Source organism: Propithecus coquereli, unplaced genomic scaffold (genome assembly GCF_000956105.1).
Source record: "Propithecus coquereli isolate 6110/MARCELLA unplaced genomic scaffold, Pcoq_1.0 Scaffold71, whole genome shotgun sequence".
NCBI classification, from domain to species: Eukaryota; Metazoa; Chordata; class Mammalia; order Primates; family Indriidae; genus Propithecus; species Propithecus coquereli.
In genome coordinates this window covers 2,830,161-2,851,486 of record NW_012153174.1, presented here as the reverse complement: position 1 = coordinate 2,851,486, position 21,326 = coordinate 2,830,161, and the positions used below count along the sequence as shown (strand labels likewise).

Sequence of the window (21,326 nt, the reverse complement as noted above, 5' to 3'; positions counted from 1 at the left end):
TAAAAAAAAAAAAAAAAAGAAATGTATAGGATTTATGGAGAACACAGTTTCCATAGCCAAAAACAGTTGCAGAATGCTGTTACCACAACGTAAGGGTCCCGAATTAAATGAGTCCCTGCCCTCACTGTGTCCCTCACTCCCCACCACAAACAGCTAGGCAGATTCTTACCACAGCAATGGAGTTGGAGAGCAGTGTTCCGTCCTGGGCCAGCATATTGGAGACGGTGATTTCGGGGAGGTCCATGTTTTGTGGATGAAATGGTAGCAGGCCATTATGGTTCATCGGGTGACACAGAGAATGGTAACCGGATTCGACTTCATTCAGGTGCACCAGCGAGTGGTCGGGGAGGGAAGGAGGAGTGATTGGTGGAATGTTAAAGTCTTCACTTTCCAGGCTTGGACCAGGGTAGGACTGTGCAAAGACAAGAGTGACATTGTGGCAAATTATCATCCTCTCGTTCTTCGTCATTCTGTCAAACACACATGACTCTTCAGATATTATCACAAGCAGTATATGGGTTTGGCAAAGACGTTTAAAACACTCAGATTGCCTCAAAGGCGGATCCACTTCTGTTATAAAGACAGCTTCCATTAGGCAGTTTTATTTTTCCAAAAAGCTGAACTCAGACAGATTTCAAAGGTCCCATTAAAATTTTCCAGAGTTTTAATCTAGCTGAATACCTTTTTCATGGGAATTGTAGGGAAGGAAGGCAATTTATAAAATTAATGTTTGATCAAACATGTTTCACAGGGCTCCCTACTGCTCAGATCATGGATGTAATAAAAATGAATTCCAGAAGTTCTGGGGCAATTGCTTTTGAGTTTTGAAAAGCTACCCGCTCACAATTGACAAAAGAAAAGTTCTTAGTGAAGAAGTAACTTAAGCATGCTGCTTAAGTGTGGTTGTTCTGAAAGTCTGATCTATTAAAAAAATGCCATTAAAAGCTATTTTTATCATGAGGATTTTATCATCAAAATAAAAGTGAAGATTACTTTCATGATTTCTATTAACATTTATTTGATTTTCCCTAAAAGGTAAATAATATTGCAATCATTTAAATGGAGTCCATTGCATTTTGAAAGGCAAAATAATACTAATTCTGGAATAAAAATCAATCAGTAAAATACATATAATTAACATATCTGGGGCATTTTCTTTTACAAACTAACTTCAGATAAAATACGAAGGACGGAGGGGGAAAGAAGGAAGGAAAGATTATATGAGGATACGCCTGTTTAAAATGGAATGCGGTTTAAGTGTTGAAAAATATAAGGAAGAACTGAAAAATGGAACATTGTTACCAATTAATATCAAATACATAGTGATATCCGGCAGTGCTTTATATAACAGGTGTCATAATATGAAAAGAAACATTTTGGTCCAGATAATTCTCGCAAGCTTATCTTTCAAATTAAGAGAGCCTTCATCATGTTTGGGTGCACGGCTAACAAGGATTCCCTTGTCTAACAGCCCAGCGCCTGCTCAAGTGTGCAAGATTTGAAATGAGCAGGCAGAGCGTAGGCGCCAAAGAAAGTAGTGTAAGGTATTCATTGGGTGTTCAGCCAATAAGCTTCATGCTCCTGCGTCCAAGTGCCTGGGGTTATTTTTTCCAGATGGCGTCTATTTGTCTAACAGAAAGAAAATCTTCAAGTTCCACTTGCTAAATGTTGTACAAGTTTTGATATATTTGTTTAGGCGCTGTCAGAAGACAAGTTTAAATGAAGAGCTACTTGGAACATCTGGAATTTAGACCTGGTCACAGAGAGGCATGTGTAGAGACAGAGGGTATATGAAGGGAAGATTTATTCATCTGCACAGATAATTTTTCTTAAATATCTGAAGTTCTGCTAAAAAATAAATCACCACCTCTAAAAGTTCAATCACCTGTTACCAAATTTTTCTGGTAACAGTATATATCTCTCGTCTGAAAAATATATTAGTATTCGGTGTCAACATTACAAGTTCAATTAAATTCTCATATGTGGGATATATTTTAGACCTTACAGATCTAAGCCATCAGTTCTTTGTAGAAGTATTCACATAAGAAGCAGCATAAAAGATGCCTAACAGGATGGTGAGAGAGGGGAAGTGTGTTTATTAATACCTATTTCATTCATATAATGCACTGTATCAAGTCCTTTGACTGTGTTTTCTTTGATTAATCCTTACAATAATCCTTTGGCAGCTATTATTACTCCCAAGTTTCCTAAAGAGAAATTTGAAGTTCAGAAATCAAATAACTTCTCCAATTTCACTAGGCTGGTAAAAGATCAAGTCAATACATCTGAGGAATGTATATATGAAGGAAGAAGGCATTTTTACTGCTATGATATTTACATAAGTAGTTTAATTGCTATTATTTTATTAGGCTGAAGGATACAAAATTGCCAGCACCCAACTGTTTTTGATAAACAAAGTTTCGTAATTTGAGAATTAGTATCAGGTCTTTCTTTTCCTAAATTATACCCATTGCCCACTCACTGAAGTTAAATAGTTCCTCTATATAAGCACAAGATTTCATAATTTGTCCCTTTGTCCACATTGCAAATGTTAGTTGTTGATACTTATCTTTTAAGAAGTTAATTGGTGCCTGCTTGAAACTTTCTTGAATAAGGCACAATCAATTCCAGTTATAAAGGAGAAAGATATTTTTAATTTTAGAAATGCCATTATACATCTGAAAATACTAAGGAATAGTACCACCTTTGGTACACTATGACTTTACATCCTAGAGTTTCTTCAGTAGTTAAATCTTAATTTGCGGTGTTTTAAAGGAAGGTTTAATTGGTATCACTTTATATTCAGTCATAACAATTGTACTCCAATTTAGCTAAGCTACATGGTTTATTTTCATGTAATTATACATTAACATTATTTAATCCATGCAATTATATATGAAAACCACAGATCCCACAACTTCACTGGTAATGGGTAGTTATGTGGATCAAGAATTTTAACAACATGAGGTTACTTAGTAGTTTCTGTTCTTTACATTAGAAGTCATAATATGGTTATTTGCCATAAGCTTATTACAGTGTAATTGATGCCATATAAAAGTATAGTGGTAATTGTACAAATGTCGAAATGTCCCAGAACTTACAAAAAGTTCAATGTCAGACTAATTACTAATTACTTTTTATGTGGAAATGAATTAGCTAATTCCTCAACATTGATTTCTATCACATGACAGCTTTACTTTGATTTTGAAAACCTTAATGGGAATATGTGTAAGTTTTATAGTACAGACAATTTGAAGTTTTGGGGGATGGAATACAAGAGGATATGATTCAGTATTTTCCTTTATTCCCCATGAAGCTGCCTAATTGGAATTAGTGTACAACGTTTGTTGAATGAATAAACAAATGGGTCACTGAATGAATGAATGCATGCATGCATGAATAAATGGATAAATGAATGCTAAAGGCATGAAGTTTGTGAATATATCACTGTTATTCAGGCGTTTGAGTAAATATGTTGTATTCCCAAGACTTTGCACTGGCCAGTTGACAACACGGTATGTAACATTAATCTCACAGTGCGTTAAGAGGCCAAAAATATCCTGTTAGAGAAGTAAACGCTTGAGCAGCTTGAGGAAGGATGGGAAGGGTAGCTTGTGTCCCTCTCTGGCTCCTGCTCTGGCCTCCTGAAGTGGCTGGCCCCTCCCATTCTCATTGTGACACAGAGATCCCGGAGGATTCATAGAGGAGTTTGTGGGCTCCAGTTCCCAAAAGCTGTTGGAGCCTAACACCACTGCAGGCAGGACAACAGGAGCCCTCGGGTGACGGCTGGGGTGCACCAAGGAAGGTCACAGCAGCGTCTGGATACCCGCGCCTGACCAGCTGGAGGGCCAGATTAGATGAAAGGCTACTTTGATCACAGAAGCAGGAACACTGGCGAGCCCAGGCAGAACAGTCAGAGCGACTTACGTGAGGCCAAGCCTGGTGCTACAGGGGCCTCCGCACCTGCCCACTTACTCAGGCTCATTTTCTGACTTGGGCTTGTTTCCCTCCCTTGAGATTCCACGAGGCCTGGAGTTTGAAGAATCGTCCGTTCTCCAACAGCCTTGAGAACAAAGATCATTTGATCCTTTCCAAGAGGAACCCCAGGTCCCCATGAGACAACAGGGCTACATTTTTGTAGTCTGAGTTAGAGGCCACCAAGGAGTGAATGCCATGTCCTCAGGAGGTGCAGGAGGCCGGTTCCGGGACAGAATGCTGGGGAGGCTAAGTGTGGACTCTCAGAGGTGGTGTCGTCTTCCTCATCACCCCTCACAGTGCATTTCACCCACCCCAGTTGAGAGATGAGAATCGTCACAGCAGAGTGAACCGTACGGGCTCCCTCTTCCCCCCAAAATGCAGCAAATCAGTGCTGACTATCTACACAAATGGAGAGGAAGCAGTTAGGGACAGTGAGGCAAAATTCAGGCCAATACTTTTAATTTTATCTTGGACCTTCACCATATTGACTAAAGGTAAATTGGAAACAAATAAGCCTACAAAATGACTTGGTCTAAACCAAACCAGAACTGGTCTACATGCTCCAAATGATTCACAGAACTCAAAATTATATCATTGTGACTTAACCAGCTTCTCCTTGATCTTCAGCTGCTCGCCGGTTACAGACACAGGAGAGTGCCACCGTGCCCGCGCGGGGCCACATGCTGGGCCCCGGACTCTAGAGCAGGAGGCACCGGGCATCGCCCTGTGTTTAGGGAGCAGGCTCCAGGTGGCGCTCAATGAGAGTGGAGTGTGCTCTCAGCAGGCTTAGCTCATTCTGGAAAATGGGTGAACTTTTTAAGGCCACAGGAAGACTGTTGGGAGCATTAAAGTAGTAATTTCAAAATATTATATTACCAACCTCAAGAGGGTATTTTTACAGTTCTAAATAACAGAGTCGATGACAACTTCAGGTCATTTTCTTAAAACCTTAAAAGGTGGCAGTTGCACATTTAGCTTATCCAGTGCTACATCTTGCTCTGATGAGAAGGAGATAGATTCTGGACTGGCAGAGAACAAGCATAATGAGTCCTTCAGGGACTGATGAGAAGGACCACAGAATATGTCGAAAAGAATCGAGGCTTTGGAATCCAATAGGGTTTACCTCTGGGTTCTCCCAAGTATTTATTCCTTTGGGTTCTGAGGCAAGTTTCTTTCTCCTTAAGAGCCTCTGTTTCAAAATCTGCCCAGTGGTGTTGTTAATGAGCATCAAAAACAAAAACATAGGTAACCTAACAATGCATGTGTGCCAGATAGAAGGATCTTCATAAACTGAAGTTCTACCTAGCTACAGTTATTAAGTGGATTTAGACCTATCATGGACTGGGTCATCCCCAAGAAAACAAACAACTATAGACAGGATGGTAGAGGATTTAGACACGTTCCCCCAAACCTCATCAAGAAAGAGTTTCAGTGTATTTGCCACTGATTAGGCCTCACAGTGGAGCAAAGTGCAGCCCCATTCATACTTAATGCATTTATTTAATCGCTCCCCATAAATGGCTAAGATAAGGCTTTACCTTTATTTTAATGGGATTACATTGCATTTTTTAAATTAAAGAATAAAAAGATGGTGAGGAACAGAGGAAGGTGCTCAGCAGGGGAAGGTGATCGGGAAGACTTAACGCGCACAGAGCAGATGTTGTCGCCCTGCTGGCGCTGGCAGGCCCGCGGCCCTGGCCGGTCAGGTTCTGACAGTCTACTCCTAGCCACCAGGTAAAAGGCCAATGAATGTCACTGTCTAGGTTTGCACAGCCTAGTGGCTGTGTCCCTAGCAAGGCTATCTTCCCTGGGTGATTCTTGGATAGGAGGTTAAACTGCTAATCAGAGGGATCACTTTTGAGACTAGAATCCAGAGACTGGGTTTAGGAGAGTAACAGGATCCCTCGGTTCTGCTTTGGTTTGATCCCCTTAGATGTCTTTCCAGACATTTGACTAAAGCCAAAGTCCTTCGCCAATGTCCAACCTTCTCAGCCTCTCATTTCAGTGGAAAAGGAAAGGAAACTTCTCACCTGATTTCTGGAAGATCTCATTCCCCCCGTCTGTTTAATTACATACATTCCTTTTTCATCTTACTGCTTTACACATCCCATGATCTGGGTGTCCTGTTTACATTATTTTCTCCTTTTGCAGCCCACCATTTCCTTTTGCTACAGCCTGTTCTTTTATTCTTATTCTACATTATTATATCTGGAAGTGGAATGTTAATTATACTGACTTTTCTTTTGATGACAGAGAATTCATGTTTTCATACTGTCTAGATAGGGTGTTAATATATGCTAACTGGGAAGTAATAATGGGAAATCTCTTCTGGACTTTGCCTTTTCTTCTCTTTTTAAAATCTAGTTTCTCTACCAGAGGCATTGTATTTGTGGGTCTCTGTCCACATATTGCAATCATTACACAGAGCATTCAATCTTTGGTGACAACAAATCCCATAACTCAAAAGAATTCAAAAGATATCATCTTGTATGTATCTTTAAATTATGTGACGGATTCATGCAATCATGCATACACCAAAAATATGGCTATGGTTATAACTTTGTAAACTATGTTTCTCATATAGAACTTAATTTGAAGGATAAATAAATAGCACTGCCATCAAACATATACAGAGTGCCTTAATTTTTAATCTGTAACATAATTCCTAAAAGTTAAGAACAGAAAAATACTAATGTTTAAACATGTTTTGTCTTCTGTTATTGAACAATCTTGTTACGTGGTTCAGATAACAGAATGAAAAGCAAAGTAAACTGAGAATTTTATCAGAAAAATAATAAACTTCCTCTATACATTTTCAAGAGTTAAGATATGGCATTAATGGTGATTTTTCCTGAAAGAGTTTAAATAGCATCAACATAATCTCTGATTTCTTTTGAGAAGACCTTCAGAAGTAGGTATTTTTCAGATTCCTTTGTCTCTGCATGAACAAGGGTTGATAGCTGGAGACTATAATGTATTACTGTGGAAAGCTTTGGTCTGTTACATAAATCATCTTAACACTCAGCAAGAATTGTCCAACAGTGCCATTGATGTGCTCAAGCCAATGATCCTGCAAACAATTTTTTTGTCTTTCTTCACATGTTAGACAATAGCAATAAATCATCTTCATTTAAAAACACACAATGTACTAATTTTTCAAGCAACAGTTACCAAAATGAAATTTTTGGTAGAAAGTATAACATTTATTTCATCTGTGCTCATTAATTTCTGTAACCCATGTGAAGTAAAAGGCAATGAGCCGCATTTGTTACAGCCACATTTGCTGTGTACCTACTATGTGTAAGACACCTGCAAAGTGGGATTTGAGATACAAAGAACCAGAAGACACAGTTTGTTCTGAAGGGAGTGAATTAGAAGAGAGAAATAGGAACTTAGGCTTCCAATGAAGAGCAGGATGTTTAAAGTGTCAAACTAAGGGATATCAGAGTGTAAACAAAAGAGGAATTACTTGAAGCTGGGATGATCAAGGGACTGCTATAAGCAGATTTACACTGATATCAGGGCTTGAAGATCAGACACTTCTGCTGAGATAAGTGATCAGGGGAGGACCACAAAACCGACAAATGAGCAAGTCCAGGCAGATGTGTGGGCAGCAGCAAGGAGGTTCAACATCAAGGTCAGGTCTTCAACCTCTAAGATAATTTCAAGGGCAAGATTGAACCCATCGATCAAAACAAACTTTGGGGTACTGGGCTCAGTGCAGGCCTTTACTGGGACTGGGTGCAGTAAAATTTCAGTTATGTAAAACCAGTGTGCAAAGCCTGAATGTGACTAGAAAACAGGGTCAATTTGAGCCTACCCCTGAGAATGTCAGACATTGGCTCTTCCTGGGGCCAGTTTGGGAGCGCTTTGAGCCTTGATGTCAGGGCTTATCGGCTGAAGCTTTGAGGATTCAGGGGATTCTGGGGCCAGGTAGCCAACCACTTTAACCAGATCAGGTGAGGGTGGGGGAGGGTAGCTTAACACTCTTCCATCATCATGGCTGGTGCCAGATTCCCCTCTCCATGTATTTCCAAAAAAAGCCCTTAGCATTTTCATGCAGGGGTTTCTCAGGCCAAAATTCATTAATGACAGTGGAGTAGGGCAGAGACTTTTTTCTTCTCAGGATTGTTTGGGGGTCTACGTAAGTCTCCAGGCAATATTTTTAGGGGACATTTTAAAACCAGGCATTGTGTGCAGTTGTCATAAATAAGGATCTCCCCTTGACTAAAAAGACCCCAAGCTTCCAGAAAACGAATAATGTACTTCCCCCACAATCACACATGAACAATGAGAGAGAGCAGACGGAAGTGGAGAAGCTACTTCTGAAAGTTAGTCGGGGCCCATGCACGTTTTTGAGGGATAGCTCACTATTCCATATTCAATGCTTAAAGGGAATAATTGAAGTATTTAGTTTCATTGTTTAGTGTATAATTTTATATAAAATGCAATCTATAAGTTTTTTAGTCTTCTAGATTTTTTTTTCCAATTCTCGCATTGAGTTCAAACATTCTGAGATCCAGTTCTACAGTTTTTGGCTTTATTTTATAAATAACCCATTTAACCAGTTTTGTAATAATAGAAAATATATATAAAAAAATCACCTTTAATCCAACCACTAGGACAAAATGAAACATTATTAAAATGTGTATCTTTCAAGATTCTTTTTATTGCATATTTACTAATTTGGTTTGGGCTTTTGGTTTTGTTTTTAATAACAAAAGTCAGATTATAGAGCTCTGATTTTGACACTAGAAATGCTAAATGCAAATCTCAGCCCTTCTCTTAGTAGATGCAGTTATTTATTTTCTCTAAGACTCAGTTTCCAAAGCTATAACATAGGGCTACAGTATTTAGCTCATTAAATATATATCAGGATTAAATAAGATAAATGAGACAAAGAAGAAATCAATAAATGTCATGTTAGCTACATTGTTATTATCATACCATTATATAATTTAATCTGATCACTTAAAATGGATTGTGAATAATTTTCCATGCCAATAAATATTATCTATATTATTGTTTAGATGGCTGTGTATTATTTTCATGTTCTATAATTTATTCTACCAGTTCTCTATTTTGAACATTTAGGATGATTCCAATTTTCTTGTTACCAATCACACTAAGATGAATAACCTTATTCATTTATTTCCTGAGGATAATGTTCTAGAGCTCTATATTTATACTTAAATGGAATCACAGAATGCTTGCTCAAGAAGAAACCTAAGGAATCATCCCCCCACTTTGCAGATGAAGAAAATGAAGCCCAGAGAGGTTAAATTATTTCCTTGTTTTTTATAGAATGAGTTGGGTAGAAAGTAAACCCACAGTATCATTACATAGATTTTTTTACATTTAATAATTGAATAAAATGCATTAAGTTTTAATATACTATTTTTAAACATGAGCAGTCTTTGAGTTTCAATAAATTTTCATTTTTCAAAAAAACCTGTGTTAAATTGATTTTTGCTGATGGTCAGGGTCAGGCTCTATTTGCTCAATCAGATGCAAGCAGCCAGCATGGGGCTGTGCACTCAGTGTCAGCCTATTTTTATAGGTATATATTTTGTATATCAATTTAAAAATACATGCTGTATGTGTTTATGGTGATTGTTTTCATTTTTTGTCTCTTGAGTAGAAATCAATAAATAGTGGACGTATAAACTCACATTCTACATAAAGCCAAATTAGCAAAGGACGGGAGCTAACAGATGGCCTGTGTTCTTGGTTTGGCTCTTCAATCAAGGGGTCCAGAAAAGAGGATAAGAAGCCCCTATTTCCACTCATCACACGCTGACAGGCAATTCCTACTTTTTGGATCTTTGTACCAGGAAAGTACGTTTAACTACTGGAGGTCATCTCACTTCCTAAATCTTTGCTACAAAGAAGGCTGACGCTGAAGATAGGAATGTGGAAGAAAAAAGAGTCGAACAAGTGGAGAGAATTTCCCCAGTTTAACGAAGGTAAGACCCCTCCACGTTCAGTTTCCCAGAAGGTGGGATCCTTGGGGAGGGGATGGGGAGGGTGAGATGGTCTTCTATGGAAAGACCTCCTGTGCTTTGTTAGCATCCAGGATGGACAAGAAGAGGTGTGGGGTACAGAGTGCAGAGGGAACAGGTGGGCAGTGGTGGTACAGGTGTGGAGGAACCGCCACTCTGGAACAAATCCAGGGACAGCAAAGAACTACTATATTTCTACAGCTTTTATATGTGAATAAATATGAAATTACTGCTATTGTAACTAAAAAATGGTCAAATATCCACGGTCTCATTTGGCCCAACTTAATATTTCTCAGAGGATTCCCACCCATGTAACACACTGGAGTTATCTCAATACTAAAAGCGAGTGAAGCCAGCATGTCAACATTTTAACCTTACAGCTCTAAAATAAAATTAGCCTAGCTGTCCACGCCTGGACAGAACTGCTGGCCCCGCCCTAACCTGTGATCCTGCTGTCCCCCACTCCCATTTCCTCCAAGGCCACTCTGCTTTGTGCTTTTAGAAAATAACCGCTCACAGTGGGCTTAGTTCTTCCTGAAGGAGAGCCTTCTCCTGAAGTGCCAGGAGGCCCAGTTGTGTACAGGAAACCTTCGTTACTGGGCTCAAATCACAACCATCAGAGCCCTTGTGAGTTTCAGACCATATGAATAATTTGATGCTGGGTCTCAGAAGTCACTTGTTTGGCTTTGCTACCAACAGGATCAATTACCATAATTTATGAACAGCAAGGGTTATGTGGAGAACATTTTCCAAGATAGCCACCAGTTAAATCATTAAGAGTTATAGTTAAAATTTTCTGTGTCCAAACTGTGAAATAATATAGATCAGAACAGACACAGGAGAAAGAAAAAAAAATACGGATATAGATAAAGATTAAACTGAAACCCTCTTTGTGTTTCTGAGAAGTCTAGCTAGGTCTGCTCCCAAACCAAGGAGTTGAAACTGCAAAGGGAAACTTGACTCTTTTTAGAAGGTGTTTGGGGTGACAGGTGAGGATATGCAAAAGGGGTGGGTGGAAAATACCTCAGCTTTTCTGAGCCTCCGTGTTCTTAAACCAAAAATGGGCAAAATTGCTTCTACTTGACATATTGACATTTCAGAAATTTGATGTTTGTTTAGAACAGTCAAGCACCTTGGAAATGGAGTTGGCATAAACAGGTGACATTATTCAACATGCTATTATTCTTAATTTGAAATACTATACTTATTTTGGGGGGCATTCTTTAGTGACAGGTTTATTATAAGCGGCAGAAAAAAATGCAGCATGTTATAATTGCGAGATTTAACAGAAAGGGTCATTTAGTCTTTCATAATTGTCCACGTGCTGAAGCAAAAAGTCTTCAAAATACGACTGTGGATAAGCCAAAGGGCTGTTTCCAAAATGTGTCCAATGCCAGGGCCCAGCTCCCCGGGCTGCGTAGTGGAGCCACACCTCCTCCCAATGCCTAAATGTGTTGGCACCGCTCAGCGTTTGCCCACGGAGTAAGCCATGTGCCACGTGGGGCTCAACGTTTTGAGAATCCGTTTTTACCACTAATGCTATTTCAGCCAGATATTTTCATAATTTTTATCACTGAAATACATTTCCCTAGCACTTGAAAAAACATATTATTAGACAATTATAATAAAATTCTCATGCATACCCAGCAACAAACATGCCTTTTCCGAAATAAAAAATGAGTCTTATATTCACAAATCACACAGCTTGGAAACGTATATGATACACAACATTTAACCTGTCAGCAGCCTCATTAGTGTCAATGAGTAGAAACTGGCAATCAGTAGATGGTGTGCTCTACATGTGTTTTATGTTTTAAAATGTTCCTAAAATAGCTCTGCTGGTGAGGTTGATATAAAACACTTTTATTGGACAAATGAATTTCAGTTTAAATTTTATGGTCTATTTACATTTTTTTTAGGAATCCATATTTTCACATAGACGATCATTTATAGCTAACGGAGTCAATACTCAACTAAAATAATAATAATAAATAATAATAAAGGCTGGGTGGGTATAAAGAATTACCTAAAGTTCAACCACACCAATGTGGTTGGTCAAAAAAAAATACTCAGAAAGACTGATGTGTGTTTGGCTATCACAAGCCCTAAGATATATATTCGTATGGTGCCTCTATTCAGCATCCATATAGCTATTAAGACATTTTTATAAACTACAAGAAATATGTGAGCTATTTCAAGATATAATGCTGAAAAACAGACTTCCATGTAAGAAGCCAATTTAGGAAGAAAACAACATAAACAATAGTAACTTGTGTGCTCAAGTGAAGCATCTTTTTAATTTTGAGTAATGAAGATGTCAAGCCAAATGCTAGAGTAGTTTAACTTAATTAGGTGGCCTATTTTTCCAGGCATCCTTTCATTTCCCATTGAAAACTCAGCTTGTATGCAAGGCAACAAGAGCAATTTTGTCTGTAATGAATACCTCCGGGACTGCACAGAGTAATCATTTGAATGTTACACTGAAGACTGGTTTGAGGAACTAGTCTGGGCTTGTTAAGATGCCAGACTTTGTTGGACTAACTAGATTACTCCAAGTGTGGCTGCTTTATCATTTTATTGGGTCAATGGTCAAAAAGTCAAGTTGATTTTACTTCTGAAATTTCTGCCAAAAGGAATCAATCTAAAAGTAATGGGTCTAATTTATAGTTCAAATTTATGTCACAATCATGGAAATTTTATGGCCCATAGTAAAGAGATTTTTTTCCCCTCAAAATAGTCTTAAAAAATATTATACTTTCCAGGCTCTTTTTGTCATACCTCATTTACACTCTAACCTGAAGAATTTTCTTATTAGGGAAACATGTAATTAAAAAAATATGGAGTCATCAATATGTTTGCAAATCTTAAAACATCATTCTAACAGTAAATTGGAGAGAATATAGTACAAAAAGGAACTTGGAGAATCCTACTGTCATTGTACAGCTGATGATAAAAAATAACATAATATCATTGTAAAAATAATTGGCTATTATTATCTAGTTTATTATCATGTTAACTCTTTGAGTCTTGTACTTGAAATGATTCTAATACATAATGGCATCGGCACACAGATGAGGGGTGCTACTGCAATGGACCAGGCAGGGCTAGATCTGCTAAATGTCTACAATACAGGGCTGAGAATCATTGCAATAGAAGACTCAAAGAATGAATGTGATTAAAAAAAAAACCTGTAAACAAATTATCTTAATTAATTTACTCATCTTTCAACAAATAATGCTGCATACCTCTGTTATGTCAGACATTATTTTAGATCTGGACAGAAACAAGAGCAAGTCCCACCTTCAAGAGCTCACAACCAGGTGGGCAAGTCAAGGGCATCCCTGGTGACTCTAGTGTGCCACATGACACAGAGGGGCAAACATGTGCCTTGATAGCTGAGACTCACAGACACTGGTGAGGCACAGAAGTGTGCACCATTTAGCAAAAGTGAGGAGAGATAGAAAAGTGGGAGTGAGAGGTGAGATGAGTTCATGAGAAACTGTAAGGCCCAGAGCTAAGACAAGAATTGTGTAGTTGGAGGAAAGGACACAGATTCGAAAGTTAGGCAAAAGAGTAGAAACAACAATATCTGGGATTAACTAAAGGCTGAGTGATGGGGAAGACTCCCTGGGCCCCCGACGTGGGTGTTTGGGTAGGTGGTACTGACACTTACAACTATAGGGAAAAGAGACATGTGGGGGCTTAGGAAGCAGGTTGAAGGTGATGAGTTGTGGTCTGATGAACTGATACGTTGAATCTGCACTGCTGTCAGAGACAGGTGCCCAGTGGAGTTGGACATTAAACCTGCAACTCACATGAGAACCACCCTGGATACACACATGATCTTCAGATTTTATACTCAAAATGTATTGTATGAAATGTATGCCAAATGCTTAGTTGTAAGATTCCAGGAAAACATAATATTGCTATATTTTACCATTGTTATTTTTTTCTTTTCTTTTTTTTTTTTTTTTGAGACAGAGTCTCACCCTGTTGCCCCGGGTAGAGTGCAGTGGCATCATTGTAGCTCACTGTAACCTCAAACTCCTGGGCTCTTATTTTTAACCTTAAGATTTGAGGGACCAGGTAAGAGACAGAATTCCAGTAGTGGCTGGGGGAGCTGGGGCAGGGACAAGGAGAAAACTGATCACAACCTAAGAATCATCTAATGTGTGATTTGGGGTCAGGACATTTAATATTTAGGGTTTACTACGATCCTCAAAATTAACAACAAAAATTAGTTCAAGCTCAAAGGATAATATTCATGGAAAGAAGGAGGAAGGAAGGAATGAAAGCAGGAAGGAGGAGGGAGGGAAGGAAGGAAGCAAGCCAGGATGGAGGGAAACCAAACAGAAGGAAAACGGTCAGCAGAGCAAAGGCCAAGGTCCTGGAGGAACTGATGTATTGAAAAATCTGGTTCAATCAAGTAACCTGAGCATCTCCATACCCTGACACCAGAAAAATCTTCTGATTCCCTCTATTAAGAGATTATTTCTTGAATGAAAAAGATCAGTCCTTCTCAATGTTTTCACACAGCACCCCGACTGAGGCCGGCATGAGAAGAGCAGAGTCCCCGTGTCCAGAGAACGGGGGAAAACGCTGCCAAAGTGGTGGAAAGCACAGAATGAACAGGTAGCCGTGGGAAAGGACATTCTTGAAAGTGCCATCAAAGAAGAAAGAATGAGGAAAAGCACTGGCATGCGTTCAAAACTAAACTGAACTACAGCAACTTGGTGTCATGGAAAGTTCTGATGAAGAGAACTAGACTCCCCTTCTCCTTCCTTGGATGTATTTAATTCAGACCAGCATTTGTTATCTTGAGTACAGTGACGTGTAATAACTACAGAAGGTACTACCGTTATTCTAGGGGCTGGAGACTGGTCTAGAGTTTAAGAGAAAGAGGAGGAGCTCATAGCACGTGTCAAAGCCAGAGCCTGGGTGGGAAGCCCAGTCCCTTCTGCCATGTTTTTGTGTTCAGTAGCGTATTGATCTATTCTAGGTGGCTTTTTAAGTAAATTCCATGGTATATATTTAAGGTAGAAAATGTGGTAAGATACATACAGATAGTAAAATGGTTACCATAGTGAAGGAAATTAACATATCCCATCATTTCACAAAGTTACCTTTTTTTTTCTTTTTTGGTGGCAAGAGCAGCTAAAACCCACTCATTTAGCAAAAATCCCAAATACAATATTATTACCTATAGTCCTCATGTTGTATGTTACATCTCTAGACATGCTCATCTTATATATCTGCTACTTTGTATTCTTTTGGTCTAGATATTGTCATCTCCACCAAGCACCACGAGTTCAGAATGAGGAACAGGTTTCTGAAGAGCTGCTTGTCTCGCCTTCCTGTCATTAGCTAGTCCCTTCCTCCCACAAACTACAGGAAGGATCCTTTAAGTTCACGAGGTATGAAGCAACATAGTCCCTTCAGCCAGTGCTTGGAAGCACACAGAGAAATTTTGGCATTGTATAGTTCAAATTCTACCCAGAATAAGACAAATTAAATGATGTTTAAATTAAAGTACTGAGTGACCAGCACACTAAGAGCTATTATAGGAGAAAATAGTCAATATTCCAAGAATGGCACCAGAGTGAAGTGGAAGTCTTATGGGTTTTTATTACATACTTGTCAGGCTTATTATGGGGCAATATATTCCATTTAAAAACTGCCTATCAATTACAAAACTATATGCAAAAAGTTTTAAGGATTTGTGTACTCTAGCTTAAGAGGTATAGAATGCAGGCAGTAGATAGCGCCGAAGAGCCCTTTGGGACTGTCTAAAAGAATATCATTAATTTTTACGGTGTACTTCCATTTTTGGAGCAGTTCCAGCATTGGCTTTCTATAAAAATCATTTCAAATTTAGAATTATGCTATTTGCTTGCAGCAACATCACAGGAGCACTAGTGCACCATATGTTGCTACTTAGCAACTTAGTCTATAAGTCCCAAAGCATGTACTGATTTGAAAATTGAACAGGAATTATAATTGTTGAGTGATGCTATGAGGCAAGTTGTCTTGGATTACTAAACTATGCAGATGTTTGATGTTATTTAGGAAAAAGAACAAAACTATTTTTTTTCCTGCAGGATGACTAAAATCGTATTTATGGTCGCCTAAAGGGGTAAATTGATTAAAATTCCCTAAAAGAATACCAGGTAATGAATTCTTGAACACACTATATTACAGTAAACAAAAGGAATGTTAAGTGTAAAATTTAGCTAAGGCCATTCAACTTATGTAATTTGTGAAGTTTATCTTCCCCCAGAGTATGTATTATGTTACATTAGTCTAATTTTTAAAATAGCACATTCTAAAAACATTTTCATATATACTACACTATTAAAGGAAAGGTTTGCTTCTGGCTCACAACCCTGCCATATCTTTGGAAAGCACAAAAAGTATTTGGAGCTTTCTTTACTCCTTTTTTATAAATTATCACTGGTATTCAAAACATTCTTAGTACCTACTGACTGATATACTAAGAAAGATCATGGTAGTTGTTTGATTTCAGTAAAAGCTTCATGTTATCCATTGATCTTGAATTTTAAAATCTAAGGAGTCAAGCCATTATGATGTATGTGCTCTGAACTTCCAATCCTTTATCCAAAACTCTTTAAGAGGAACATAATGATTCTCTGAGAGGGAGCAGCTGCTTTATAAGAGCAATCATTTATGAGTTTGTGTTTCTACTGTTTCAAACAAATTCAATTAGCCCTTACACTTCAAAACCCTAAAGGCACCAAAGAGATGATACCGGGTTGCTTTAATCTAATAGTAATACTAAACTTGTCAGTACAGTTTTGGGATTGATGGTTAGAAGAAAATTAATAGTAACATTTTTCATTTTTTAATCAAACAGTCCTATTCAGAACTACCTATGGCTCTTGGAGGCTACTTAGCCGAATGAATTCAGTTAAGTAAGAATTCTAAATGCAAAGCTCAGCCTTGCAAAGGTATTCTTAGAGCGATCAACTCCGTTGAATGGAAGGAAATGTAGTCAGGATCTTTGAACTTCAGGATGACCTTTTGGGCTGAACCATACAATGTGGTTTCCAGAACCTGTGCAAGAGAAGGCAGTGATCACATTGACCTCTAAACGTAAAGTTCACGGAGATGCCGGCCTGCCTCTGTTTTGAGTAAAGCATGAGACGTTTTATTCAGAGTGCACCCCTAACATATACATTAGATTTAATTCATTGACAGCCACTCTGAAGAAAAATAGCGGCCCATTCCCCCACCCCTCCCGATTATCAAATCTATTTAAGCAGATATTTAGGCATTGAAAACTGCTGTGTTAGGGTTTATACTACGGTTACTAATATATGAAACTCCAAACTACCATGGTTTTACTGTTCTGGAAAAAAAGATGTTGGTGTCAACAAAGTCCCTCACGTTCATTTATTCATTTTTGCGTACAATGTTCTTATATTTTATGTTACACTGGCACCCAAGGGCAGTTATAGTTTTGCTTTAATACCCTCACTGGATTAAAGGGTCTGGTCTTAAGTATCTAAAACTAAATAGTCAAGCATTTACTTTTATAAATGTAACCATTTACATTCTCATTGGACTTTTTGTTGTCACTTCTCATGGTTAAATACCTTGTCAAGCATTCTCAGTGAAATAGATACAAAGGTGTCCTTGAAAGTTTCAATCATGTCCTGCTTTTGGGCCTGAAAGCTCCTCCCCCACCCCCCATCCCTACCCTCCCCGGGAGATCCTGAAAGCAGCCTCATAGCGCCAGCCGGCCATGTGATTTTGGTTATGAATGTAACATTTTGTTGAAAATGGCCCCAACACTTGATAATTAAAGCTATTTGTGACATGTGTAGCTTATAATGATTAACTCGTCTACAGTCAGAAGCACAAATAACCTGCACCTGTAAAGACTTTATTTCCTAAAGGTAAAACAACTGTTTAGGAAAGATCATGCTGGCAAAACAGCTGCTTGCCGTTCTGGAGAGGAAACAAGGTAGTGTCTTTCAACAAATGCCAACTCCGCGTTTTATCAGCTCTATCTCATTAACTGGAAACAAGGCTTAAATGCTTTGTTTATAAATTATGATTATTCCTGATTGCGGCAGTTACTGATAGTGCTACTCATTTGCAATGCAACTCTTTGAATTTGTTTAATTACAATTTGAAACAAGGCAGAGAAGATTAATTAACCCACCTGGCTGGCTGGCACATAGTCCTGGCTCGGCTCTGTCATGCTCATATACATGTTCTCGCCGTCAAACTGCGAATGAAATAACAGTAAACATTCAGCAATCTTCACTGTGGGTACGTTTTGTTTGTTTTTTTTTTTTTTTTCACCATCAAACTGGAAAACAGTAGCCATAAAAAAATACTGCGGCTGGGACTATGAAAAATCTGTCATAGCAAGTGAGCCACATCTTTTCTTTGATGTTTCTGTTGTCATCCTTACTGACCCTGGATGTCAGTGATTTGGAGTAATTAGTGCTCTAGTAATTACAGCAAGCAAGCAAGAAATGAATGGTTTCCTTTCATCTGCAATCTGTTTTAAAACAAAATGGCTCATTTTGCACGCCATGTATACATATTGCAGTTCGGTTGTAATGAAGTATTAAATGAATGGCACGATGTCTGAAAGAAAGGAATAATGGAAAATACATGACAGCACAGCTCAGTGCATTCTGAGTTTAGCTCTCAAAAAGAAAAAGTGCAGAGTTTTCATAAGAGACTAAAACTGGCTTCACCATAATAGCCTTGTGATTAAAAAATTTTAACTTTACAATAATATTTGAAAAGAGCATGTGCCACTATAACCATGGATAAGAATGATGATAACAATAAAAATAGACAGGCACAATGACATTTCCTCTGAAATTTTTTGAAGACATAGAATAAATGTATTAGAAATGCACAGAAATTCATACACAAATTTTCAAGTTAGGAACAAGATGGAAGGAAGAAATTCACAAGGGCAGCACAATTGGAAAACTATCAAGTAGTTCAAGCAACAACAACAATACCAACAACAAAATGCTTTTCATTATTTGGGTTTTTGAAAGCAGTAATCACTCCATTCAGACTTAATCCTCGGCCATCTTTAGTCACTTGATAAATGGGCAAAGCATTCCTCCTTTAGTTAGAGGAAGAATTTTCCCAAGGTAACAATCAAAATGGACAAAAACAATCAACTTCAAAGATCTGAGTCTGAATACACTTTCAATGACAGACTAATTTCAGTTATGGGAACTTGAAATCTGAAAAATTACTTTTTTAAACCTAACAGTGTTATGGATAGAGGTACGAATGCATTATATACCATCAAAAAAAGGTGCTATGGCAAAACAGAAAAATATCGTGTTACAGACATTGCATTCCACCACCTATGAGATGCTGGCATAAGAAGGTCATATGAACATTAGGGATGCACTAAAGCTTCTAAATTGTAATCAGCAGTAGTGGGTGCCTTGAAGATTCACAGAAACGTAAGCTGTAAAAGTAAAGACCTCCCTAAAGACACGGAAGCACTCATGAGATTAAACTCAGAGAATCAAAGGATTTCCTCACACATCACCCTGTAAATATATTTCACATTATGTGAACAATCTAGCTAAACAGACACGAAATCACTTATTCAAGAATGTGGTTGTTACTGCAAATCAGAAATAAAGAGAAAAGAAGAGCTGGTATTTTGGTTGCTTTGTCAACGAGCTTAGGATCCCTGAGTCCAAGTGGCCTCCCCAAGGTTGCTTTCCCATTGGACAGGTGAACCCCTTCAACCCCAAAACAGTCTAGCCCCAACCATCTCCCTGCCACTCCCCAAATCCAAGGCCTGACAATAAGCATCAGTGAGCATTTCTCCATCCCCACCCACTGTTGGAGTACAGTGGTTTGTTTGCAAATGTTTTTCCTGTTAAGATGCCAAATAACCATTTGAAATATGGACAGTTTCTCTGACTATAATAAACTAAACTGAAGTAGTGAAGTGAAGCAAATACTCCACTGCCTATGCATATTCTATAAATGTGTTACTTTCTATTTCATCTTCTCTAACTCGTTTTCTAAATCTGGCGTTGTTCTCAAGCCAACTAAGGCTTTAAAGTTTTGGTTTCAGTCTTTCCAAAGTGTACACTAATTGAGTATAGTCAGTGTTACTGCTCTTGATAAGGACTCTTTCCTCAAAAAGTACCAATGCTTCAGTAATTCTGAGCTAAGGCTGAAACAGCATTTTACAGTAAAAGACATGTGGTTATAGGAGTACATTCTATGTCCCTGCCACCTGTATCTTGACAAATATTAAGTGATATGCATTAACCGATTTAATCTTCAGAACGACCAAGAGTTAGCTATTATTATTACCCACATTTTACAAATTAAACTACAAAGGCAAAGAGAAGTTAAGCTAGACACTTAAAGTTACATAGCTTGTAGGAGGCAAGGCTGGGATTCAAACCCATGCAGCCTGGCTTTTTAGCCTATGCACTTAACCACCAGAACATATGAATATATTCTGAATCACAATGATGAGTTGGCTGTCAACGCTGAAGATCGTATCAAAAAATTATCAAAGCAGATTGATCACAATATCTCAAAGACATTGGCATATTGTCCATACTGCCTGTAGTGTTGTGAGGATTTCAAAAAGACAAGTGTCATGATGAGCTGTCAATTAATAATCAGCCTGGGGCCGGGCGCAGTGGCTCACGCCTGTAATCCTAGCTCTCTGGGAGCCACGGCACTCCAGCCCGGGCAACACAGTGAGACTCTGTCTCAAAAAAAAAAAAAATAATAATAATAATCAGCCTGGCAGAATATCTCTGGATGCTTGGAAGACTGAGCTGGGGTATGAAGGTTAATTTTATGTGTCAACTTGACTGGACTACAGGATGCCCAGATATTTGGTCAAACATTATTCTAGGTGTATCTGTGCAGGTGTTTCTAGGTGAGATTAACATTTGAATTGACAAACTGGGTTAAGCAGATGGTGCTCCCCAATGAGGGTGGGTCTCATCCAATCAGTTAAAGCCTGAATAGAACAATAAGGCTGACCCAAATACAGGAATTCCTCCTGCTTGACTGTTGAGCTAGGACAGCAGTCTTTCTCTGCCTTTGGACATGAACTGAAACCCTGGCTCTTCTTAGGTCTCAAACCTGCCAGCTTTCAGTCTGGAACTACACCATCAGTTCTCCTGGTCTCCAGCTTGCCAACTGCAGATCTTGGGACTTCTTAGCCTCTATAACATGTGAGCCAATTCCTTATAATAAACCTATTTCTGTATATCTATATATAGAGATATAGATACAGCCTGTTGGTTTTGTTTCTCCAGAGAACCCTAATATGGGTGAGGTTTTTTTTTTTTT

The 21,326-nt window shown here is 38.5% G+C and overlaps 1 protein-coding gene across 1 annotated transcript in view; it reads right to left on the bottom strand.

The window, feature by feature from the left end:
* TOX (thymocyte selection-associated high mobility group box) overlaps positions 1–21,326 on the bottom strand; it is a 312,563-nt gene that overhangs the window by 126,587 nt on the left and 164,650 nt on the right. The window contains exons 2-3 of the mRNA XM_012661394.1: positions 18,166–18,231; positions 170–412 (exon numbers count right to left, since the gene is read on the bottom strand). Of these exons, the coding sequence (XP_012516848.1) occupies positions 170–412; positions 18,166–18,231 (309 nt within the window). The remainder of the gene's footprint in view (positions 1–169; positions 413–18,165; positions 18,232–21,326) is intronic.